This window comes from Aegilops tauschii, chromosome 6, assembly GCF_002575655.3.
Source record: "Aegilops tauschii subsp. strangulata cultivar AL8/78 chromosome 6, Aet v6.0, whole genome shotgun sequence".
Classification (NCBI taxonomy): domain Eukaryota; kingdom Viridiplantae; phylum Streptophyta; class Magnoliopsida; order Poales; family Poaceae; genus Aegilops; species Aegilops tauschii.
Genome location: NC_053040.3, coordinates 8,333,803 through 8,360,110, shown reverse-complemented (window position 1 = coordinate 8,360,110; position 26,308 = coordinate 8,333,803). Strand labels below are relative to the sequence as shown.

Sequence of the window (26,308 nt, the reverse complement as noted above, 5' to 3'; positions counted from 1 at the left end):
AGGCATATATACTTGAGAACTCCTCCACAAAATACCTTCACCCACATCATCATTCTGCTATCATACATCACATAGTATCAACGTCTGAGTGGACCCTCCGGGCTGTAACGGTAGATTACCTGCCGATGAGCTATGTGTGCCTACCAAATCATATATTGTGAATCTTGTCAATCATCAGCTGTTAAAATTTGCAGCTATCAATCATCAACTGTCGTCAATCACAGATATCTCTTCATGCTTTTTAAGAGGGAAAATTAGGACTCATCTGTTGGAATTAACCACGCTGTTGTAGTTCGGCTAGACACAAATCAGTCACCGTTTTATGTTTTTGCATGCCACCCGAGTGCAAGAGCGGCGCGGAGGGCAAAGCATTTTATGTCTATATTGCAATTTTAGCAAGTGATCAATTAAGTTTCTGTTTTTCCCCTGTTATGTAATTTGTGCTGCTCATGTTCTCAATTTTAGAAAATGTATTTTTTATGATTTTATCAATTAATAATAGAACATATGATTTTACGGCATATGGTATCAATTAACAATATAACATAAGGCATTCATAACATCACAATTCAGCGGTCAGCCTATATATACCTCAAGGTAAAAAGAACCTTGGCCAATTACTTCTAATATGTACAATATATAAATACATATGACAAAAGAACAAACAAGGCTAAGTATTCATTCCCAATTTCTAGGATACACGGTGTGATCGGCATCAGAGGGATGTCTAGGACAAAACATATAGTTGAATGAAAGTGGTGAGGGTGCCCGAACTATAAACCTATGATGTCAAGTATAACCCATCTCTAAATCTTATAATATTTCACAAATTTATACATGAAATTTCACTTGTATTTATTTCTTTTGGCAAAAAGCCATGTAGTTAATTGACTACACACCCATAACATGGATTTGACACTGAATCCAGGACGCAGGAGGATCAAGGACAAGATCAGCATGACAATGGCAATGACCAAGCCCTTCCTGGCTAGGAGCCAGTTCTTTGTCTTGTTTGCTACTTCTACTCCTCGCTGTGCTCTGGCCGTCCATCTCATCATTCTGTATAGACCTTCTGGAGATAATGAAGCCATAGCTTGTTGTGCTTTGGCATCCTCCTCCTTGGAGAGCTTCATGCCAAACTTCTGACTCAAGTCTGCCATCACATCAGGACTCATGTTCTCCATCATGGACACGAACATCTGCCGCATAGCCGGGTCTTCCATGGATTTTCTCACGGCTTCTTGCATATCAGCTATAGAACTGGATGGCGACTGGTTGTTAACTACTATTTCATCATGGTTCTCCGCAACATTTTGCAAAGACGGAGGCTGGAAGGTTGGAAGTTCTTCTACAATCTCTTCAATAACAACTCCTTTTGGAAGTTCTTCTACAACCTCTTCAATAACAATTCCTTTTGGCAGATTTCCTTCAGCTGCAAGTTCTCCCTCTGTGTCTCTCAGGACCTCAGCAATGGTTTCATCTTCTGGAGAGATTTCATGGGCTTTACTCAAGTCAGCGACGGCAGCTTGAAGGTTCCCCAGTCCTCTGTACGCCTGACCCCTTCGGTAGTACGGTAGTACGCCTTGACGACGACATTGCTCGAATCATCACAAACCTAGAAGAACCTCTGACCCTTCGTTTACGCACTCCTGAAACTTGCCCGATTTCAGGTAACAGGACATCAGATTAAGGCTGCACTGCACCCTTAATACGTGCGCGGCTGCCGACGGCACGTTCTTCAAGCTATCCTTGGCGAGGTCGTACTTGGCAGCAGCCTCGGCGTACCGCCCACGGCCGTGAAGCTCGTTCCCCTGCTGCTTCAGGGCCTTGGCACCGGATACGGCGTGTGAGATCTGAGCGTCAGCTTGCGCCTTCATGGCGGCGAACTCCTCGGGCTTAACCGTGGCGAGCTTTTCGGCCAAGGAAAGCATCTCCTCTGGGCTAGTTTGGTTCAGCTGCTGAGCGGCAAGTTTGAGGTCCTGAGGAGTCATGTTTCTCATGCTCTCGGATGCCAGCTTTACCAGGTCGGGGTTGGACGCGAGCTGCCGCTGCATCTTGGCCAGGTCGCCGGGGGACATGCGCCGCAGATGCTCCTCCGCCAGCCGCATCATCTCCGGGTTCATCATGGCACCGCCGAGCAATCCCGACGATGGGATCGACGTCAAAATGAAGCAGGGATCCCGACGATGGGATCGACGTCTGGCTTTTCTTTGGTGGCTGATTCGTATGGTCTGTTGCTAGTATTTATTTACCGGTCGAGGTCCTGGAGAGGTGACCCGAGTCCAAGCCAAGACGGATCAGATCAGATGATTAGCAGACTCGGATCAGATGATAGCCACGGAAATACGTGATCTTCTTTTTTCTCGACAAATTTTGTTATATTAAAAATTATTCATGTGTGTTCAAAAAAAATATTCACGTGATATAGGAGTACTACAAAATGTGACTAACCTGGTTACAGGATTATGTCATCATCCTAGAAAGCTAAAATTAGTTTTTTCAAAGATAACCAAAAGGCTTTTTTTTTGTGAAAACCAAAGGGCTTCTTAGATATGATAATTTTCAAGCAAAACCATAGCCGGTATAATGAAGAGAGAACTGAATGCCGAACCACCACTAAAAAGTAAATTTACACTGAAAATCATAATAGTCAAAAAACACGGCTCTCCTTCCTGAAAGTACCACCGGAGAAGGATATGAAGTGTTCCTATCCCTTAGTGACGGCTAGGGTTACCTCCCCTCCAAGCAACAACGTCGAGCCTGTGGATTCGCCTCCCCACTGCCCGCCGGTTCGCCACTAGCAAATGGTGCGCCACTAGTAAGTTTGAAATTTTTTCGATTTTTTTCCACTCTAGATCTTAAAAGCCCCGTAATTTCTTTTCTGTTAGGTTTTTGAGGATTTTGAAAATGTTTAACGGGGTTCCCCGGTTAAATTCGGATGTAACTTTTTGAGTAGATGATTTTTCATATAAAAAACTTTTTAATCCGAGTTCGTATGCAAAAGTTATGCCCATTTTACAAATTCCAGAGAGATTTTGCAAATAAAGTCGAAATTCATATTTGTAAATTTTCCCAACAACTAGACCACATATCACATGGGAAACTTATTTTATTTTATTTTTTTGACATCTCCATCATTTTCTTTTGTTTTTTCTAAAACTGAAAAGGCGGTCCACGCGCGGCGGGGGGGGGGGGGGGGGGGGGGGGGTGGGGGGTGTAGAGTTTGAAAATGGGACCTTTAGTACCGGTTCGTACCATGAACCGGTACTAATGCCTCAAAGCCCATTAGTACCGGTTGGTGGCACCAACCAGTGGCACCAACCAGGACTAAAGGTGCCCGGTTGGTGCCACCAACCGGTACTAATGGGCATCGCACCCTTTAGTCCCGGTTCGTGGCACCAACCGGGATTAAAGGGCCCAGGTGAACCGGGACTAATGCCTTAGCCGCACGAACCGGGACCAATGCTCACATTAGTCCCGGTTCGTGACTGAACCGGGACTAATGTGAGCATTGCCCTGTGACCAAAGACCTGTTTTCTACTAGTGCATCCCTGAGGAAGTCGATCCCCATGATCTACACCGGGGGCCACGTCGCCTGTACCTAGGTTGTCTATTAATCGTGTTGATCAGACCCTAGAGAGTCTTTTTTCCGATCCTCGGTCCAGATTTTTCTCTCTCCGTCGGTCCTCTTCATTCGCGCTTGTTCTTTGGTTTTTCGACCTAAGATCAATTTGTGTCGCTCGTCGCCGTTCGTCATCTACCCGCTGCCTCTACTTCGACATCGGATAGCAGCCCACCCGGATTGGTTGTTGCACGACACCCAGCTTCCCGATGCACCAGCATCAGGTGTGCTGCTGTGGCAGCCCTCGTGCATGCCGCGTTGCATGGCCCAAGGCCAATTCACGCGCCCCACGCAGGTTGCTCGTGCGCCTACATTGGCAGCCGCTTGTGATGGGCAAACATGCAAGCTGAACCATATCAGACATGTTTGGTGGCTCTCATTAGGCCCAACGAGGTTCGCGCGGAAAGAAAATGGACTGTTTGGTTTTCTGGGTTGCATCCGCTCCTCCGGTCACACGGAACTTAAAGCACCACAGGGCCAGGTCCGGGAGGAATGACCGAATTGAGAGTTTTTGCTGAGCTAGGCTCGTTGTGGCCACGCGTGCCTCTTCGCTACACACCTTGGGGAGTGCGGGAGATGGGCTGGATGTCTCATAACTCCGCTCCCTCTCTCGTATCACCGCCCATTCCTCCATTCACACCGCTCCCTCTTACTCTCCTCACCGCCCCTTGCTCTCCTCTTTTTCGGTGGATCGCCCGCCGACGTGCCACCCCTGACCCCCATCATGGCCGGCAGTAAAAACATCCAAGACCGGTGGGTGGCTGACCTGGCGAACTCAAGCATTGAACTAATGGCGGCCATCCGCACGCCCACGCCCTTCTACACCAGGCCCCCTCGTCGGGGCAATGAGGTGCCAGTTGCTTCGGGTCCACTGCCGTGTCTGCACCTGCTGGCCCTGGGTGTGGTGGTGCCGCGAGAGAGGACATCAAGTACGCCGTTGCTCGGAACCCCAGTGGTTGGAAGTTTTTTACCCCCATTCGAGGTTGTTCTCCGGGCAGGGCCATGGGCGACGACACCCTCTTCCTCGACCTCCTGCATGACCTGGAGCACCTTCGCATCACCGATGGCCCGCGGCATTGCCGACTCTTCCTCTTCGGCCGGCTCCTCCTTCCCGCCGGGGTTCCCCCCCCCCCCCCCCCCCCCGCCTGGCGTAAGCTCCATCGGCACCCGCTCCGGTAAGTAGCATCCGATCCCAATCGAATCGATTCAAATCCAATCGATTGCTTCTTGATTGTTATTGTAGATTAGTGCACCGCCTCATTATTTTTTGATTGGTAGATTAGTGCACTGCCATCATTCATACTAGGTGCTGTTGTTGTAGGTTTGTGCTTGGAAGATAGGTAGTCACATTGGATTGATGTTCATGCTAGATTGGTACTGAGCTTTTCTTGATGTTCATGCCGCACAAGTTGTACTATTCAGTGTTTTGTGCTGTTCGTAGTTAGGGTTTGTGCATAATTTTAGTATGTGCATGCTCATAGACGTTATAGGACCATTGTGTTTGCTCGTTTAGATACTACTACCGACCAACATGCTGCCAAATGTGGGTGTCCTGCTAATGATTAGCAACTTACAATGCTATGTTCAGATCATAGTGACTGATCCAGTGCTATGATCTAAACATAGCATAGCATGTTTAGCAACTTGCCAAACTTACACTGCAATGTTTAGATCATAGCACTGATTTGGCAACTGCCACTAATTTAGTGCTATGATCTAAAACAGAGCATTGCCTGTTTAGCAACTGTCACTGATGAGTGGCATTTGCACTTGGGCAACTGCCAACCATTAGAGGAAGTTGTCAATGCTTTGTTAATAACACAAGTCATCTTACCTGAGAAGATCATGAAGACGGAGTGCGACGTAGCCGGTGGAGGAGCGTAGGTCGTGGCTGTAGCCGAGGGCACCGAGGACCTGATCCCAATAAACCGGTGGCTCAAGAGAGGGAACCTTCCTGGCAGGGTCGCTGCCATGAGCCAGCCACGGTCATGGGGACGAGCACCAAGGACCGGCCACGAGGAGGGGGGGCCGGGAGCCGTTGCATTTCTACATTCATATAAAGGACATGGAGGATCTCGTCATGCTCATCATCTTGCCCAAGTTCATGGAGGTGCTACAACAGTGGCTAGTAATGAAGCCACAGTGTGTCATCAGGCTATCCGCCAACAAGCGGTGTGAGTTCTGGGTTCAGGTCCAGAACTTCCAGGGGCACATGGTCCTTGGTAAGGGCTGGCAATACTTCTGCCGCCGCCACAAGATCGTCCCCGGCGACCTCCTCATCCTGCGGATCTCCAGACTTGGCCTGAAGGTGCAAATCTACAACCATGACAGCTCGATCATGTGCAGGGTTCGCTCGACCAAGCATACTTGCACCGGCGACATTTCTCTCGCACTCTAGATTAGTACCGAGTCTTATGTATTAACCTGCTAATAGCTTGTGGTAATTGTTTCAACTAGTACTTAACTTGTTAATATTTTGGCCAGGATCAGCACCCTGGTGTGAAGTAGGGGGCATGGGATGTCCCTGCTATCTTTAACTTATGGCCATAGTTATACTAGTTTGTGTTGTTTACCCTCTTGTTTATTGTTTGCTTATTTTTGTTTTGTTGTCTGTTCTTTGCTGTTGTGCTTGATGTTGTGCTACAAATATGGTGGTAAGGCCACCACATTTGAAAGGTGTCAGTAGAACACATGCACACAGCCAAATAATTATGGTGTGCATTTGTTGATTCCTGAAGCAGAAATATGTGCAATCAAACAGCCGGCCCTAAAATGAACACTGATGGGGGTCCACCACGCATGCGCGAAACGCTAAGGGGCGACTGGAAGGCGATTGCTTGGCGATCTCCTGGCAGTGCTAGGGTTAGGGTTTTGGCGGCGGGGGTGGCGTGTCTACGGTGGTGTCCGGGGAAGCGACTGCGCCTCCCTCGACGCGGACTGGTGTAGCCTTTCTCTTCTGAAGGGCGCTGCCATGGCAGAGAAAGCGAAGGAGAAAACTGTGGGGTACAAGACTACCAAGCATGGAATTATACTAAAAATGGCATCTTCTCTGTCCGATCAGCGTACCATCTACGCATGAGCCAAAAACAGGTGAGATCCGGACGGTCGGAGTCCTCATCTTCAGTGGCGGATCATAAGTCCTGGTTGAGCCTATGGGACACAGTTGCGCCGGGCAAAGTCAAAACCCATATGTGGAGACTGATTCGAAACGGTCTGGCTGTGGGATCGGAATTACTAAGGAGGAAGATCAAGCCAGGTGTTTTTTGCATTGCTTGTGGCCGTGAGGAAACGGATTTCCATCGATTTTGGGGATGCTATCACTCGATGAAGTTCTGGAAGGTAATGCATTCGGAGTTGGGAGTACCGATGACGATCCCATCGGAGTCAGTCTGCTCCCAGAGTGCGTTGTCAAGATGGCTGCTGGCCTGGTTTGCGGAGGCCTCTGATGATGAGTGGGCCGTAATGGTGCAGGGTACGTATACGCTATGGCTAGCGAGAAATAATGCACGCGATGGACAGCGGATCAAAGATGCAGAGTCAATAGCGAAAAGGGTTTTCAACCTAATGGGTGAGTGGCAAGCTATCCATGGCCGCAAGAGCAAGCAGGCAAGGCCAGTTCAGAAAGAGAGGTGGAGGCCCCCTGATGAGGGGTGGATAAAAGCCAACGTAGATGGTGCAATAACAAAAGGTGGTGAGAGCGGGGGAGCAGGAGTGATCTTCAGAAACCATGACGGAGCATATATGGGTGGTGCATGCCATGTCCTCCCACTGGGGAGTGACCCAGAGAGAGTTGAACTCCTGGCAAGCAGGAGAGCTGCCTTGCTGGCGAACGAACTAAATTTTGCAAACTTACACATTGAGATGGACTTCCGGGCGATTGTGTGCAAGCTCGAGGGCAAGGAAAAGGATCTCTCACCACTAGGGCCAATCGTGGAGGAAGTCAGGCAGTTGTTGGCATTGAGAGAAAGCTGGAAGGTTTCATGGGCGAGACGTGAAGCCAATGGAGCCGCCCATTTGCTGGCGAAGGAAGCAGCAACGCAAGGTGTGGCTGCATGTGCCTTCAGATTTTATTTTGTACGTTGTCTCAGACGAAATCCCCATATGGGAAGCTTAAATAAAAAGTTTGATCGAGTTTTAGAAAAAAAAGAACACTAATGTACTGTAGGCGATCAAACACCATACAGATGTTGGGTTTTGTCTGTTTTTCTCAGTCGGGCTGAGCTAAGACAAATATGCGATGCAAGCAGTATTTGACATGACAACCAAACACGCTCATTTGACTTGGATAACACACGTGTCCGTGCACGCCTTGGCTGATGACGCATCATGCGTCTCACGTGGGAGTTGGTGCACATGTCATGTCCTTGTCTGGTGTCGCATCGTGTGTGACCCACGTCCGGCCGGGTTGCCTCATCGTCCGTCCCACGTCTTCTCAATTTTGCTCGCCGCGCCTCTGGTGTCTGGTCTCTTCAGCCGTCTTCGAGCAGCTTCGCGGGATCTTGTAAAGATCATCACCGAGTGTGCGCGCCTCTCCTAGGATTGATCAACGGGCTACCGCTGTGTTGTCTCGGCGGTCGCACCCTCGTTGTCCTATGGTTCTCCTCGTGGTTTCATCGACCCGCGCATTATCGCTACGTGTCCCTTCAAGCCGTAACACCGCGGCCCATGCTGTCACTCCGAGGCCATCCCCGCGGCTGCACTGGCCCACGCGCTGCCGCTGTGTCGTCTTTTTAGGTCGTAGCACCGCGGCACGCAGTCCATACCGCCGCCCTGAGGTTGTTCCGCGGCTGCACCGTTTCTCGCGCTATCGCTGCGTCACCTCATCTGGCCGTAGCATCGCGGTCTGCGGTCCACGCCGCCGCCCTAAGGTCTTCTCCGCCCTTGCTTCGACCCTTGCGTTGCCGCTGCGTTGCCTCTTCGGGTCGTAGCGCCGTGGCGCGCGGTCCACTCAGCTGTCCCCGCGCGTCGACTTCTACGTGGTATACGTCGCGTCGCCTCCGTAGGTGCGGGAATGCCACCGTTCGTGCCCGGTCTTTATCACGCTCTCGAATCTTTCTTGCCTACATCGAGCACTGCCGCCATGCTCCTAACCTAGCCACCGCCCCGGTTGTCTCCTTAGGCCATCGTGGCCGCTCTTCTTCTTCTGCGCCGCGGCAGCTCGCGGACCCGAGCCGCGCCGCCCCTCACGCCACTGCTGGTCGCGCACCTGAACCGCCCTGACGCATTTCAACCTGTTAGACAAACTAGGGTTTGGAACAATGCTCGATGCCCTAGATGGGCACGGCTGTCATATATTTATAAGAGGGAACAGTACAAAAAATAGATTTTGTTACAATAAGTATATTGACTATATACTTAGTCTAACACCCTCCCTCAATCTTAACTATGTCCTGAAACACTCAGAAGGTTAAGATTGCGTCGACATCCTTCAAAAGAAGGCAAGGGCAAGGGTTTAGTGAAAATATCAGCAAGCTGATCCTTAGAAGAAACAAACTTGATCTGAAGAAGCTTCTGAGCAACACGTTCCCTCACAAAGTGATAATCAACTTCGATGTGCTTCGTTCGGGCATGAAATACTGGATTGGATGAAAGATATGTAGCACCGATGTTATCACACCAAAGGACATGCGGCTGAGTTGGAGAGACCTTCAACTCCCGAAGCAACGACTGCACCCACATGATCTCAGCTGTGGCATTAGCAACCGCTTTGTACTCAGCTTCAGTACTACTCCGAGACACCGTAGCTTGCTTGCGAGCTTGCCAGGCGATCAAGTTAGGTCCAAAGAACACAACATGTCCCCCGTGGATCACCGATCATCAGGACCACCAGCCCAGTCGGCATCAGAAAATGCGGAGATCAGTCTAGAAGGCGCCAACTGAAGATGAAGACCATATGAACCAGTGTGACGAACATAGCGCAAGATGCGCTTAACAGCTGACCAGTGAGAATCACGCGGCGCATGAAGATACCAGCACACACGGTTTACTGCAAATGATATGTCTGGTCGAGTGATGAGCAAGTACTGCAACCCACCAACAATGCTACGGTACTCAGTGGCATCCTCGGGAGAAAGCAAGTCACCAGCAAGAGCTGTCAGTTTGTCTGTGACAGAGATGGGAGTCGTAGCAGGCTTGCACTGCAACATACCTGCACGACGGAGGAGATCCTGGGAGTACTTCTTCTGAGTAAGGGTCAAGCCACCATCAGAATGAAGAACCTCCAGACCCAGAAAATAATGCAGTTTCCCAAGGTCCTTAACAGCAAACTCAGCACCAAGAGAGGACACAAGCCGATCTGTAGCAGCAGCAGACGAACTAACAAGGATGATGTCATCAACATAGACCAGAATGTACATAGTCACCTCCGGTCGCTGAAAGATAAACAAAGACGTGTCCGCTGTAGAAGGCACAAACCCATGAGCACGAAGAGCAGCGCCAAGACGTGCATGCCACGCGCGAGGGGCCTGCTTCAGACCATAAAGAGCTTTGACAAGACGACACAAATGATGTGGCTGAGCAGGATCAACAAAACCAGGTGGCTGACGCATATAAACCTCTTCTTCCAGAACTCCATGGAGAAAAGCATTCTGAACGTCAAGCTGTCGAAGCGACCATCCTCGAGTAACAGCCAAGGAGAGAAGAACACGAATAGTGGTTGGTTTAATAACAGGACTGAATGTGTCTGCATAATCAATGCCATACCGTTGTTTGAATCCCTTGGCAACCAGACGTGCCTTGTATCTCTCAATGGAACCATCAGCATGTTTCTTCACCTTGAATACCCATTTAGAGTCAATGACATTGACACCAGATGGAGGTGGAACCAGGCGCCAAGTGTTGTTTCGTTGAAGAGCATGAATCTCCTGCTCCATCGCAGCACGCCAGTGTGGAATGCCAAGTGCTGCCAGAAAATGTCGTGGTTCAGTCGTAGGGTAGGCCTCAGTATGTGCCATACAGGCCGCAAGCCACGCAACAGTGCCGTCAGTGTGCTTCTTCGGTTTGAAGATGCCACTCTTGCTGCGAGTATGAGGACGCAGGACGACAGGCGGAGGTGGCGGTGGAGCAGCCACCACAGAGGAGCCACTGTCGCCTGGAGTGGTCGGCGAAGACAGGCGGGGCGTGATCGGCGAGGGCGAGCCAGGAGTTGACGACCCACTCGAAGCAACAATCGGCAAAGCCATCCGCACAGGAGATAGTGCCACAGGATCAGCCGGCCCAGGCGACAACACCACGGGGTCAGCCGGTCCAGGCGATAGCGAGGCTACAGACCCAGGCGACCCAGGCGACCCAGGCGACAACACCGCGGGGTCAGCCGGCCCAGGCGACGCCGCTGGGTCAGCCGCCCCAGGCGACGTGAGTGCCTCGTCGGATCCACGTGCATGTCCCATGCACGCGTGATCGACGTCGACCAGCCGGCGTAGCGGCAGCTGGCGTAGGTGAGGCCTCAGCATCATCCTCAAGAAGCTCAAGTCGCGCACCTCGTCCAGTCCCTGCACCATGGTTAGGTAACAACAGAGGAGAATATGCAGCATCCACAAATTGATCAGGCAAAACTGGAAAAGAGTGCAACTCGGTGATGGGAGTATCAGTGGATGATGTGAACGAGGAAAAAGGGAAGACAGTCTCATCGAACACAACGTCACGGGAAATGTAAACACGATTCGTCAGAATGTGGAGACACTTGTAACCTTTGTGAAGAGGACTGTACCCATGGAACACACATTTTTTTGATCGATACTCAAGTCTATGCTTGTTGTAAGGACGAAGATGTGGCTAACACGCACAACCGAACACTTTGAGGAAGGAGTAATCTGGAGTTTCATGAAGCAACACCTCGAGATGAGACTTCATGTGGAGAAGTCGTGTGGGAGTCCTGTTTATCAAAAAACAAGCAGTGACAAAAGCATCGCTCCAGAACCGAAAAGGAACAGAGGCATGCGCAAGAAGTGTTAGACCAGTTTCAACTATGTGACGGTGCTTGCGCTCAGCTGCACTGTTCTGCTGATGTGTATGAGGACAAGACACATGGTGTGAGATGCCAAGCTTCTGAAAGAAGGCGTTGAGATTACGATATTCACCCCCCAGTCAGATTGAACATTGATAATTTTGTGCTTAAGCAACCGCTCAACATGTGCTTGAAATTGCATAAAGACATGAAACACATCAGATTTGCGCTTAATAAGATAAATCCAAGTAAAGCGATTGAAAGTATCGATGAAACTGACATAATAGTTGCGACCACTGACAGAAGTTTGGGCATAGCCCCACACATCTGAAAACACAAGTTCGAGAGGAGCCTTGACAACATGACTCGATACAGAAAACGGCAACTGATGACTTTTGCCTTGTTGACAGGCATCACACACTACAAACTCCTTATTACTCGACTCAACAGGAAGACTATGACGATGAAGCACATGGCGCACAATGGGAGTGGCAGGATGGCCAAGGCGAGAATGCCACTGCGACGAAGACACCCGAACACCACTGAAAACTTGAGGAACTCGTGTATGGACTCGTGGCACATCAAGCGCATATAATCTGTCGCGAGCTCGACCACTAAGTAGAACGTCCCTTGTGTCCCGGTCCTTAACAAAAAAATGAAAAGGGTGAAACTCAACAAACACATTGTTGTCACGAGTTAATTTAGGAACTGAGAGTAAACTATGTGTGACTGAAGGAACACAAAGGACATCAAGAAGACCAGCATGTGAGATGGGCATACCTGATCCATTGGCAGTGCGGACCTGATCATGACCGGTGTAGGCCTGGCGAGTGGCCAGCTTGTCAAGCTGGCTCGTCAAATGGTCAGTGGCGCCTGTGTCCATGTACCATGCAGGGTTCACCGAATACGAAGCAGTGAACCCAGGATCCTGTGTAGCAAGAGCAGCTTGATTCTCGTTACCCTTCCCATTGTTCCCAATGCCAAGGAAATCATGTTTAAAGTGACGATGACAGCGAGACGCCAAGTGCCCCTCAATGCCGCAAAGCTGACACTCAACCCCACCACCACACGCCTCGCAGTGTAGCCGCTTGCGGCCAGCTGTGGGAGGAGGTGGAGCGGGCGGACGGGGCTGGTTGCCCGTGGATGGCGGCGCTTTCTGCTTGGCACCACGAGCACCCCCGCGGAGAGCAGCGTTCGCAGAAGGACCCTCCGTGTAGACGCCGACGGACCGGCGGGCAGCAAGCCGCTGTTCGGTGTTGAGGAGTCGCGCGTAGAGATCGCGAGGCGGCATCGGTGTGTCACGTCCATTGATGTTTTCAACAAGAGAATCATAGTCCTCATCAAGCCCATTGAGGATGAACGAAGTAAACTCCTCATCACGAAGAGGCTTCCCAATAGATGACAGTGTATCGGCCAAACTTTTGACCTTGTTGAAGAAGGCCGTGACGGAGAGATCATTTTTCTTGACCTCACCCAGCTGGTTACGAATTGCAGAAGAATGTGCCAGCGACTGCGAGGAGAAGCTGGAGTCAAGGGTGGCCCATGCATCCCTCGACGTCGCAGCAAAGACCACCATGGCAGCCACGGACGGAGTGAACGAGGACTGAATGGCACCCAGAATAGCCTGATCCTGAGCGATCCACCGACGATGAGCAGGGTTGGACACCATGACGGAGCCACCAGCGGCCGAGGGCACCGGAACCATGGCCGGGGGACACGGCAGCGTACCGTCGACATACCCCTCAAGGTAGTGACTACGCATCAGCGGCAACACCTGAGCGCGCCACAGGAGATAGTTATCAGCAGAGAGCTTCACCGTCACCAGATGAGCGAAGTGGAACGGCCCTGGTTCAGCCACCGGTGCGGAGAGCTGCGTGTCGTACGTCGGAGGAGCACTGTACGGAATCAGCGCATCGGCCGACGGAGGCGCACGATATTGTTGGTGATGACCGTAGGACACCGCAGGAGGTACGCCATAGGGCTGCAGCGACGCGACGTACGGCACAGGGGCAGCGTAGGGCGCGCCGGATGGTGCCTCGTAGGGAACCGCGGAGGACGAAGCATATGGCACTAGCGCGACATACGGCGACAGCGACGGCTGTTGGGAAAATAAGTCGCGGCGGCGAGCCGGTCGAGTCGGGCGCGTGTATGGGCGCGTGCCGGGCATGACGGGTGCGTCGGGTCCGCGAGTGTGCGTACGTGTGTGCGTGCGTGTGGAGCGCATGGGTGTGTCCGTGGGCTAGTACACCTAGGTGTGTAGTGCGTGTGTATTCTGTTGGCGGGATCGGGGGAGCGCCGGAGTCGGTCATGCATGACCGGGCGCGCACGACCAGGGCACGTACGTGCATGCGTGGGGCGTGGATGGCGCGGGCTGGAACGGCCGCTGGGCGTGGACTGGGACGTGGCTACATGCCCGGTGAGTCCCAGGGTATAATACCCCATGCGTTGTAACAGATGAAAGATCGAGTTTGTTGCTCGAGGGAATACAAGGCCGTACGTGCGGCTGCAGCGTTCGTGCGCTGGGAAGAAATTCTGTTGTGTCTCCCTGCTCCTTCTTCTTCTGTACTCCTCTACGTCTACCTCCAGTCCGGTGAGTGAGTGAGAGAGAGCTCAGGTGAGTGCTAGGGCAAGAGCTCAACGGCGTGACGTACGGCGCTGGATACGGCCCGCCGTAGGGCACCTGGGCGGGGGCACCGCGGGGGCCTGAGGCCGGCGCCGCAGCATGCGCATGAGACCCGGCGGCGTAGGGCGACACAGCATGGGGCTGAGTCCCGGTGTACAGCCGCGCAGCGCCAGATGCATCACGGGGCAGCTGAGTCCCGGCGTAGGTCGCATCATGGGCCTGAGTCCCAGCGTAGGGCAGCCCCGCAGCAGCGCCAGATGCATCCCGAGGGAGCTGCGCAGGGTCGAAGGAGGCGCACGCCAGGGACGCATCGCAGGCAGGTGGGATCGCTGGAGATCGGGGTGCGGGCGATCGGGACGCAGGCGGGTGCGATCCCGGACGGGCCCAGGCGAGTGGTGCGGACGCCATGAACGGCGAGTCCATCGCCAGGGTTGACGGAGGCGGCACAGCGGCGGAGGCCGACGCGACGGCGGTAGAGGAGGCGGAAGCACGGCGCGGATCGAACGCGTCGTCTGATATCATGTTAGACAAACTAGGGTTTGGAACAATGCTCGATGCCCTAGGTGGGCACGGCTGTGATATATTTATAAGAGGGAACAGTAAAAAAACAGATTGTGTTACAACATGTATATTGACTATATACTTAGTCTAACACAACCGGCCCATGTGGATGCTCTTGGACATAATCATAGACGGCGTGGTGGAGAAGCCCATCCCTACTGAAGCCGAAAGAATCACAGCCTTCCGGGTTTTGCTGACATCTTGATTAAGTAAAAGATCAAAATGAATGGATAATGTAAAAGCAATAGCTATGCCACTTACACTGAGGCAATCGACACTGACATCTTGATCACTGGAAGAGTCACGGCCTTCCAGGTTTTGCTGACATCTTTTTTGGCCAACTGCTTCGCCTGCTTGGGGGCCTTGCCCTCTCGTCCAGCAATTCCGACTCAGCTGTCCTCGCGCGTCGATTTCTACGTGGTATGTGCCGCGTCGCTTCCTTAGGTGCGGGAATGCCACCGTTCGTGCCCGGTCTTCATCTCGCTCTCGAATCTTTTTTACCTACATCGAGCACCGCTGCCATACTCCTAACCTAGCCACCGCCGCGGTTATCTCCTTAGGCCGTCGTGGCCGCTCTTCTTCTTCTGCGCCGCGGCAGCTCGCTGACCCGAGGCACGCCGCCCCTCGCGCCACTGCCGGTCGCGCACCCGAACCGCGCTGACGCATTTCAACCGGCCCATGTGGATGCTCTTGGACATAATCATAGACGGCGTGGTGGAGAAGCCCATCCCTACTGAAGCCGAAGGAATCACAGCCTTCCAGATTTTGCTAACATTTTGATTAAGTAAAGATCAAAATGGGTGGATAAAGTAAAAGCAATAGCTATGACACTTACACTGAGGCAATAGACACTGACATCATTACTGGAAGAGTCACGACCTTCCAGGTTTTGCTGAAATCTCTTTTGGCCAATTGCTTTGCCTGCTTGGGGGCCTTGCCCTCTCGTTCAGCAATTCCGACTCGACCACGCTTTAAGTTTCATACAGTCGGGGTCTGAGCACTCGGGTCTTGAGTTTTCTTGGACCGGATTTCTTTAACAACATAGTCAGAGGGAGAAGACTCCGCTTCCTCCCCATCATCACTAACTTCATCATCATCGCCATCCTCCTCATAACTTTCTTCGGCGTCTTGCGGCTGGTTTTCACTCTGGTTGGTGTCGGACACCACATCACCCGGATTGCGGTCGACCCTCGGGATTGGTGAAACCATCTCCCGTGGAGCCTGCTGAGGAAGCAATCGGAGAATCAAATCAGAATATACAAGTTCACTGGCAAGCTTACAAAAATGATCAAACACAAGATTACCTCTGCTGGCGGATGCTCGTGGTCATAGGGAGCTACCCTTCGACCTCCTTGAGCACTGTCACGCGCTGAAGTGATGAGCTTCACTCGGCTTTCAATTTCAGTCCCTGTCAAAGGCCGAGCATGCACTAAGGTAGAATCACTCGGACCTTTGTACTCCAGATCGTCGTCGCCCTTTCTTGCAGCGGCTGGATGAGACGACTAATAAGGCTTCTAGCAGGTCAATCTCGTGTATGTCGGCCCTCTTAATTCCGACGCCAAGACATTGATCAAGATTTCGATGCTGGTTTTCTCTAGCTTGGACACACTAAGCGCTTTTGGGGCTGCAACTCCCACGCCTTTGTAAATTGGAGGCCTATTTGAGAACCACTACTTGGAATATCCTTATAATAAAATAGAGAATTCTTGAAAAATTGATGGACGGGAAAGCACTCGAGCCCTTGAGTTGGATTCCCAATCTGCCGCACAGCTGGATTACTTTAGTTTTCTCTTCATCTGGAGAAGACTTTTTGACAGTTTGGGAGCGGCAGGAGAAAATATGCTTGAATAGAGCCAAATGAGGTGGCACCCGATAAAATTTTCGCACAAAGAGACGAATACGGATAGGTAAACTATGGCGTTCGGAGGAAGGTGGTGCAGCTCCGCCCCAAAATAATTCAAGAACCCGCGAAAAAGGGATGCGGCTGCATGGAAAAACATAGCCCATTGCACTCGCTCATCCGGATGTGGAGCGGGCTCGACGTCACCTGGGTCGGGCTGTTAGAGTTGTGTCGAATATTATTGTACAAGGTAGGTTATAGTTGGACTTGGTTTTGGACTGTGTGTAGACATGGTAAGAGTTGTGTCCTAATAAGACACCTGTATTCTAGGCCTTTCATATATATCGGGGGTAGACACACGATGTAACCTATGCCAACATAATAGCACGGGCACGTGGGGGAGCCGGCGGCGTGTGCCGGCGCCCGGGTGGCCGGGGTGCGGTATTGTGACGGTGTCACGGGGAGGATCGCCCGTAGTCAGGCCCCGAGGATGTAGCCATGATGGTGAACCTCGTTAACAAATCTCAGTGTCGTGCTTGTGTGATTGCTTGATCCTTGGTAGATCGACGGTGGCCTCGGAATTATTGTAACAAGTGGTAAAAGCTCTCTCAAGTTCTTGTGTGATTGCTTTAATGCACTCACACAATGGCCTCGGATTTAAAGCAATCACACGGTGGCCTCGGAATTATTCTAACATGAGAGAGCTTGAAGTCGACAAGGTGCGGGGTAGCAAAGGCGCAGCTACATGGAGTCATGTTGAAGGTGGAGCTGGAGTCTGATGGATGACTACATTTTATGCTGATGGATGGGCTACGTCGTAAATGCATGGAGAGTCGAAGCCTATTTCAACGGGATAGCGAGAGACACGTGGATCGGACTAGGTACCAGTGGTCTGATGGAGACGTGATACTCAGCATCGGTCGGTGATGATCGGTGGTTCTCTGCAGTGGGGGTTGAGGCAGTGGGGGCTAGCTACCCAGGAGACTCGACCAGGACAGCAGATGCTCGGCGCGGTGATAGCGACGAGGCGTGCGGTAAGCACGGGACATGCTACCTCTTGAGCACTGCGTTGGTTTTCCCTTGAAGAGGAAAGGGTGATGCAGTAAAGCAGCGTAAGTATTTCCCTCAATTTTTGAGAACCAAGGTATCAATCCAGTAGGAGGCCACGCACGAGTCCCTCGCACCTACACAAACAAATAAAATCCTCGCAACCAACGCAATAAAGGGGCTGTCAATCCCTTCACGGTCACTTACGAAAGTGAGATCTGATAGATATGATAAGATAATATTTTTGGTATTTTTATGATAAAGATGCAACGTAAAGAAAGCAAAATAAAAACGGCGCCAGAAATAGCTTGTTGTCGGGAGATTAAATATGATGGAAAATAGACCCGGGGGCCATAAGTTTCACTAGTGGCTTCTCTCGAGAGCATAAGTATTACGGTGGGTAAACAAATACTGTTGAGCAATTGACAGAATTGAGCATATTTATGAGAATATCTAGGTATGATCATGTATATAGGCATCACGTCCGCGACAAGTAGACCGACTCCTGCCTGCATCTACTACTATTACTCCACACATCGACCGCTATCCAGCATGCATCTAGAGTATTAAGTTCAAAAGAACAGAGTAACGCTTTAAGTAAGATAACATGATGTAGAGGGATAAACTCATGCAATACGATATAAACCCCATCTTGTTATCCTCGATGGCAACAATACAATACGTGCCTTGCTGCCCTTACTGTCACTGGGAAAGGACACCGAAAGATTGAATCCAAAGCTAAGCACTTCTCCCATTGCAAGAAAGATCAATCTAGTAGGCCATACCAAACTGATAATTCGAAGAGACTTGCAAAGATAACCAATCATACATAAAAGAATTCAGAGGAGATTCAAATATTGTTCATAGATAAACTTGATCATAAACCCACAATTCATCTGTCTCAACAAACACACCGCAAAAGAAGATTACATCGAATAGATCTCCACGAGAATCGTGGAGAACTTTGTATTGAGATCCAAAGAGAGAGAAGAAGCCATCTAGCTAATAACTATGGACCCGAAGGTCTGAGGTAAACTACTCACACATCATCGGAGAGGCTATGGTGTTGATGTAGAAGCCCTCCATGATCAATGCCCCCTCCGGCGGAGCTCCGGAAAAGGCCCCAAGATGGGATCTCACGGGTACAGAAGGTTGCGGCGGTGGAATTAGGTTTTTGGCTCAGTATCTGGTAGTTTGGGGGTACGTAGGTATATATAGGAGGAAGAAGTACGTCGGTTGAGCAACGTGGGCCCCACGAGGATGGAGGGCGCGCTAGGGGGGTAGGCGCGCCCCCTACCTCGTGCCCTCCTGGTTGCTTTCTTGACGTAGGGTTCAAGTCCTCTGGATCACGTTCGTTCCAAAAATCACGTTCCCGAAGGTTTCATTCCGTTTGGACTTCGTTTGATATTCTTTTTCTGCGAAACTCTGAAATAGGCAAAAAACAACAATTCTGGGCTGGGCCTCCGGTTTATAGGTTAGTCCCAAAAATAATATAAAAGTGTATAATAAAGCCCATTAATGTCCAAAACAGAATATAATATAGCATGGAACAATAAAAAATTATAGATACGTTGGAGACGTATCAAGCATCCCCAAGCTTAATTCTTGCTCGTCCTCGAGTAGGTAAATGATAAAAACAGAATTTTTGATGTGGAATGCTACTTGGCATAATTTCAATGTAATTCTCTTAATTGTGGTATGAATATTCAGATCCGAAAGATTCAAGACAAAAGTTTAATATTGACATAAAAATAATAATACTTCAAGCATACTAACTAAGCATTTATGTCTTCTCAAAATAACATGGCCAAAGAAAGTTATCCCTACAAAATCATATAGTCTGGCTATGCTCTATCTTCACCACACAAAGTATTTAAATCATGCACAACCCCGATGACAAGCCAAGCAATTCTTTCATACTTTTGATGTTCTCAAACTTTTTCAATCTTCACGCAATACATGAGCGTGAGCCATGGACATAGCACTATATGTGGAATAGAATGGTGGTTGTGGAGAAGACAAAAAAGGAGAAGATAGTCTCACATCAACTAGGCGTATCAACGGGCTATGGAGATGCCCATTAATAGATATCAATGTGAGTGAGTAGGGATTGCCATGCAACGGATGCACTAGAGCTATAAGTATATGAAAGCTCAACAAAAGAAACTAAGTGGGTGTGCATCCAACTCGCTTGCTCACGAAGACCTAGGGCATTTTGAGGAAGCCCATCATTGGAATATACAAGCCAAGTTCTATAATGAAAAATTTCCCACTAGTATATGAAAGTGATATCATAGGAGACTCTCTATCATGAAGATCATGGTGCTACTTTGAAGCACAAGTGTGGTAAAAGGATAGTAACATTGTCCCTTCTCTCTTTTTCTCTCATTTTTTTATTTGGGCCTTTTCTCTTTTTTTGTATGGCCTTTTTTTATTTAGTCCGGAGTCTCATCCCGACTTGTGGAGGAATCATAGTCTCCATCATCCTTTCCTCACTTGGGACAATGCTCTAAAAAAATGATGATCATCACACTTTTATTTACTTACAACTCAACAATTACAACTCAATACTTAGAACAAAATATGACTCTATGTGAATGCCTCCGGCGGTATACCGGGATATGCAATGAATGAAGAGTGACATGTATGAAAGAATTATGAACGGTGGCTTTGCCACAAAAACAAAGGACCGGGTGGCTTTGCCACAAGAATTATGAACGGTGGCTTTGCCATGCAAGAGTTCAAAAACTCTAATTCTTTCCGGTATGATCATGGACCGGGTGGCGGTTCGGGCCCTGGGTCTCATGGGCCGGGTTATGGTGGAGGCAGTACCGGTTCAGGTTTTCACAGTAACCAGAGCGGGCATGGCAATCAAGGCAATCAGGGCAACCAAGGTGGTTATAACAATCAGGGGAATTAGCAACAGCAGCAGCAGCAGTCGGGTTACCAGAGCAACCCGAAGCAGTTGAATAGCGGACAGTATCATGTCTTCACCACTAGCCTAGACAAGCGCGATCAGAAGCTTCATGAAAGGGCAATGAATGTCGTTGAACCGGCGGTGCCCCGTTGTTTGCGCTGGTCCGAGCAGCCGATTGTGTGGAGTAGAGAAGATCATCCGCCCCGGGTTGACAATCCGGGTCATCTGGCACTGGTGGTGGCGCCTGAGGTGGGAGGTTATAAGTTCACTAAGGTACTCATGGATGGAGGGAGTAGTATCAATATCCTTTATTACGAAACTTTCCGTCGCATGGGGTTAACAGATAAAAATCTTAAAACGTCCAATACGGTGTTCCATGGTGTGGTGCGTGGTAAATCGGCATATCCTGTTGGTAAGATAGCTCTGGAGGTGGCTTTGGGAGATGAGCATGACTCAAGATCAGAAACTTTGACCTTTGAAGTGGTGAAAATCAAAAGCCCGTATCATGCCCTGTTTGGACGGCCAGCTTATGCTAAGTTCATGGCACGGCCTTGTTATGTCTATCTGCAGCTCAAGATGCCAGGTCACAAGGGAACTATAACCGTGCATGGGAGCCGGAAGATTGCTCTGGAGTGTGAAGAAGGTGATGCGGCTTATGCTGAGTCGGTTTGTGCAACAGAAGAGTTGAAGTTTTACAAAGACAATGTTGACCCGGCAGATATGACTTCATTGAAGAAACCAACTACAGAGCATGATCCGACCCTGAAGTTTAAATCGGCTGATGAGACTAAGCTTGTTGACTTCGTGCCTGGCGATTCGTCCAAACAGTTTAGCATCATCGCTAACTTGGATCCAAAATAGGAAAGCGCGCTCATCGAGTTCATCCGTGAGAATCGGGACATCTTTGCGTGGAAGCCTTCTGACATGCCAGGTGTACCGAGAGAACTCGCTAAGCACACTCTCAATGTTGATCCCAAGTATAAACCGGTCAAGCAGTTTCTCCGCCGGTTCAATGAAGAAAGACGCAAGGCTATTGGAGAAGAAGTAGCCAGGCTCTTGGCGGCTGGATTTATCGTTGAAGTTTTCCATCCTGAGTGGTTGGCTAATCTGGTGCTGGTCCTTAAGAAGAATGGCACTTGGCGTATGTGTGTGGACTACACAGATCTCAACAAAGCCTGTCCAGCAGATCCTTTTGCCCTCCCCCGTATTGATCAAATTATTGATGCTACGGCGGGTTGCGAGCGTTTAAGCTTTTTGGATGCATATTCTGGTTATCATCAGATCAAAATGGCAGTTAAGGACCAGGAGAAGACAACCTTCATAACTCCCTTTGGAGCCTTCTGCTATGTGTCCATGCCCTTTGGGCTCAAGAGTGCCTAGGCGACTTATCAACGGTGTGTGCAGAATTGTCTTCATAAACAGATCGGCCGCAATGTTCACGCCTATGGGGATGATATTGTGGTGAAATCAAGGAAGAAGGAGACATTGATTGATGACTTGAAGGAAACCTTCGATAACCTGCGGGTTTACAAAATGATGCTTAATCCGGCCAAGTGCGTCTTTGGTGTACCTGCAGGCAAGCTCTTGGGCTTTTTGGTGTCTAACAGGGGCATTGAAGCTAATCCGGAAAAGATCAAGGCCATCACCTCCTTGGCCAAACCAAAGGGTATCAATGATGTTCAACGCCTGGCGGGACGGATTGCCGCGTTGAGCCGGTTTATCAGTCGCCTTGGCGAGAAGGCTATCCCTTTATATTAGATGCTGAAGAAAATGGATAACTTCATCTGGAGTGACGCCGCTAATGAAGCGTTTGAGGACTTAAAACGGCAGCTCGCTAATCCGCCGGTTCTTACTGCTCCGGTCGACAAAGAGCCGTTGTTGCTATATGTAGCAGCTAACGCTCGGGCTGTTAGTGTGGCTATTGTGGTGGAGCGCAAGGAGGCAGGAAAGGAATATCCGGTTCAGTGGCCGGCTTACTATATCAGTGAAGTACTTATTGAGTCCAAGTAGAGGTACCCACATTGGCAAAAATTTGTTTATGGGGTTTTTATGGCAAGCCGGAAGCTTAAGCAGTATTTCCAAGGTCATCCCATCATGGTGGTTAGCTCTGCTCCTTTGGGGGATATAATCCAGAACAGGGAAGCAACTGGCCGGATTGCTAAGTGGGCTATCGAACTCGGGCCTCACGGGTTGAAATACATACCCCGAACGGCGATCAAATCTCAGGCACTTGTGGATTTCATCAATGATTGGACAGAACTACAAGCGCCAGAAGAGAAGCCGGATCATACTTACTGGACTATTCATTTTGATGGGTCCAGGCAATTGGAGGACTCGGGGGCTGGAGTCGTATTAACTTCCCCACGAGGTGATAAGTTTTGTTATGTTCTCTGTTTAATGTTCCCTTGCACTAACAATGCAGCTGAATATGAGGCCCTACTCCATGGTCTTCGGATGGCTAAGGAGATGAACCTAAGCCGCGTTGAGTGCTTCGGTGACTCGGACCTGGTGGCTCAACAAGTGTCCGGCACTTGGGATTCCAAGGACCCACTCATGGCGGCATATCGTCGTGAGGTGGATATTGTTGCGGGTCACTTCAAAGGTTATCAGGTGGATCACGTGGACCGGCGGAAGAACGAAGCGGCGGACGCTTTAAGCCGTTTAGGTTCCCAACGTAAACCGGTTCCACCTAATGTATTCCTGGATGTTTCGCATAATCCGTCCGTCAAGCTCCCTGGTGAAGAGGATTTGGCTATTCCTTATCCGGAAGCTCAGTTGGTGGTGGCTCTTCATGTTATCCCGGATTGGACGGTTCCATATCTGGCGTATATGAACCGGGGCGAGTTACCAGAGGATGAGACTTTGGCCAGGCAGATAATCGAGTGGTCCAAGTCCATGACTATTATCAATGGAGAGTTGCATCATTGCAGTGTGACAGGGGCGTTTCAACGTTGTGTGTCTCCTGAAGAAGGCCGTGAAATTTTGTGTGAGATCGACGAAGGAGATTGTGGTCACCACGCCGGTTCAAAGTCTTTGGTGGCCAAGGCGTTTAGTCACGGTTTCTATTGGTTGACAGCTCATGCTGATGCCGAGGACTTGGTCAAAAAATGTGATGGCTGTTAGAAATTCTCAAGGCGCGCTCATGTACCGGCTCAAGAATTGAGGATGATTCCAATCACCTGGCCATTTGCAACTTGGGGGCTGGATATGGTTGGGCCTTTCAAGAGGTCCAAGGACACGAAGACCCACCTTTTGGTGGCGGTTGATAAATTCACAAATAAGTGGGTGGAGGCAGAGCCAGTTAGTAAGTGTGACACAGTCATGGCGGTTCAATTCATCAAAAAGGTGATCTTCCGGTTTGGTTTTCCACACAACATTATAACAGACAATGGTACCAATCTATCAAAGGGTGCCATGAAGGAGTTTTGTCAACGTGAGCACATCCGGCTTGACGTGTCATCAGTGGCTCACCCCCAGTCCAATGGTCAAGCGGAGAGGGCCAATCAAGAGATCTTGAGAGGCATCAAACCCCGGCTTATGGTTCCTTTGCACCGGACGCCGGGTTGTTGGGTTGAGGAGTTACCTTCTGTGTTATGGAGCATCAATACCACACCCAATAGATCGACAGGATACACACCGTTCTTCATGGTTTATGGAGTGGAAGCGGTTCTTCCTAGTGACATCCGTCATGACTCACCTCGTGTAGCGGCATATGTTGAAACTGACAACGAGAAGGCACGACAGGAAGCTCTTGACCTGTTAGATGAGGAACGTGACATGGCGGCAGCCCGTTCGGCGATTTATCAGAAAGATCTGCGTCGTTATCATAGCCGCCGGGTTAGAACCAGAACCTTTCAAGAAGGTGATTTGGTGCTTTGACTCATCCAGGATCAGACGGATATGCACAAGCTATCCCCCCCTTGGGAAGGACCCTTTGTGGTCAGTAAGAATCTACACAACGGGTCGTACTACCTAATCGATGTTCGAGAGTGCAAAGACTCACGTAAATCGGAGGAAGAGACCAACCGGCCGTGGAATATTGCTCATCTTCGGCCTTACTATACTTGAGCCATAGGCTCTTCTTATGTACATATTATGACAATGTATATATTATGATCAACATAATAAACCGGAACCTTATCTAAAGCGGGGTATCTGTTTGTTTTCTTACATCATGTGTGGTTACATGGAGCTTCTGTTTATAAAGCGGCGTCCGGTTTACCCCTTGATTTAGCTTCTCAAAGCTTTATATTACATCACTTGGTGGCTTGGTCGTATCCGAACCATAGCTACACCTCTTGATCGGCGCAATGCCACAGCATCACTTGGGGGCTTGGTCGTATCCGAACCATAGTCACACCTCTTGATCGGCTGAAAGCCAAATCAATCCGGGGCCAAAGAGAGTGTTGAACAACAACAACTCAAACAAAGGCACCCACTGAGCACAGCTCAAAATATTACTTGGGGATTCTTTGCTGTCGAAATGAACTAAGAATCTCCACTTGTAATAGGCTATCAAGCTATGGCTTGGAAGCCTGGTGTATACACCAATAACCCCGGGTTAACCTGCCTATTTAAGTAAGTCACTCCGCCCAGGTAAACCTGGTATGACCCTTCGAACTTTGACAAGTTACTCTAAAATAAAGACCCTGAACTTGTCAAGTTAAAACAATGATTGGTTAAGGATTGAGGACCATCTTAAAAGGCTTTGCAAAAATGGTTTAACTCAGTGGCCTGGCAGCCCATGAAAAGCCTCAAATTTGGGGCCTGGCAGCCCGTGAAAAGCCTTGACTACAACGGTTTTTATTTGCCTTTTGCTAAGTTTTTATTTGTTTTGATAAAGATTTGTGATGCTTTCAAACGGGTGTTTATCAACCCGGTTAGGCTGTCAACTACAAGTTGTCAGTACACGATCAAATTATAATCCGGAGACTATCAGCCCGGTCTGGTTTTGACTCAAAGTCACCAGTATGGAATAAACCGGTGTTTATCACAACCCGAAACGGTTTTATTGTAAACCGGCATCATATAACAGGAGTTACTTATCCTCCAGCGTAGGGTTATGGCCCTCACTACAAAGTTGGTCAGCCAACATCATGCCTAAAGGTCGCAGGTATTATATATTTCCATATTTGGTTATCTTTTACAACCTTGGTTACAAACCTTGGTCATATATATATTTGGGTATCATGACCCGCCCGGGGGTAAACCGCCAGGGTGCTTTAAGCTTCTTATCTGCAGGAACAGCTTGAATAAATGGTATGGATTATGAATATCATATCTTAAGCATGTCAGATTAAGCAAGCATCAGTCGCAGATAAATATGCACGAAGGCATACCAGATCAAGTATTTTAACTAGCCTATTACAAGGCGTTTCAGTGCCCAAAAGGATAATTGTTTTCTCAAATACATGTTGCAGCATGTAGAAGACTAAACCAGCCTCCGGTTCATGGTTGGTCACCAGCTTGGCCTGACGGCTGCGGATCATCTCGCACCGGTTCAACTCCCTCCTCTCTACCCAGTGGCTGGAAATCAGCAGTTGGCCAGTCGATCCCAGTTAGGGCTTGGAATACAGCTTCATCGCTTATCAGCGTGGACGGTTCAATGTCAGGGGCATAAGTGTGCTTACGGATTGGTGGGATAAGATTTTGCGCTTCTGGAATTGGTGTCGCAACCCGTCTGTTCTTATCATCATAACTCGCCTGATAGTACGAAAGATCTGCCTCTTCAACCAGTTGACAAGCCAATGGGC

The 26,308-nt window shown here is 49.6% G+C and overlaps 1 protein-coding gene across 1 annotated transcript; it reads right to left on the bottom strand.

Moving 5' to 3' along the window:
- Positions 1-845: 845 nt before the first annotated feature.
- Positions 846-2,640, bottom strand: LOC109770994 (outer envelope protein 61-like). The gene is given in 1 exon segment (XM_073500775.1): positions 846-2,640. A coding segment is annotated over 1 exon segment (1,281 nt). The 5' UTR covers positions 2,127-2,640.
- Positions 2,641-26,308: the final 23,668 nt, after the last annotated feature.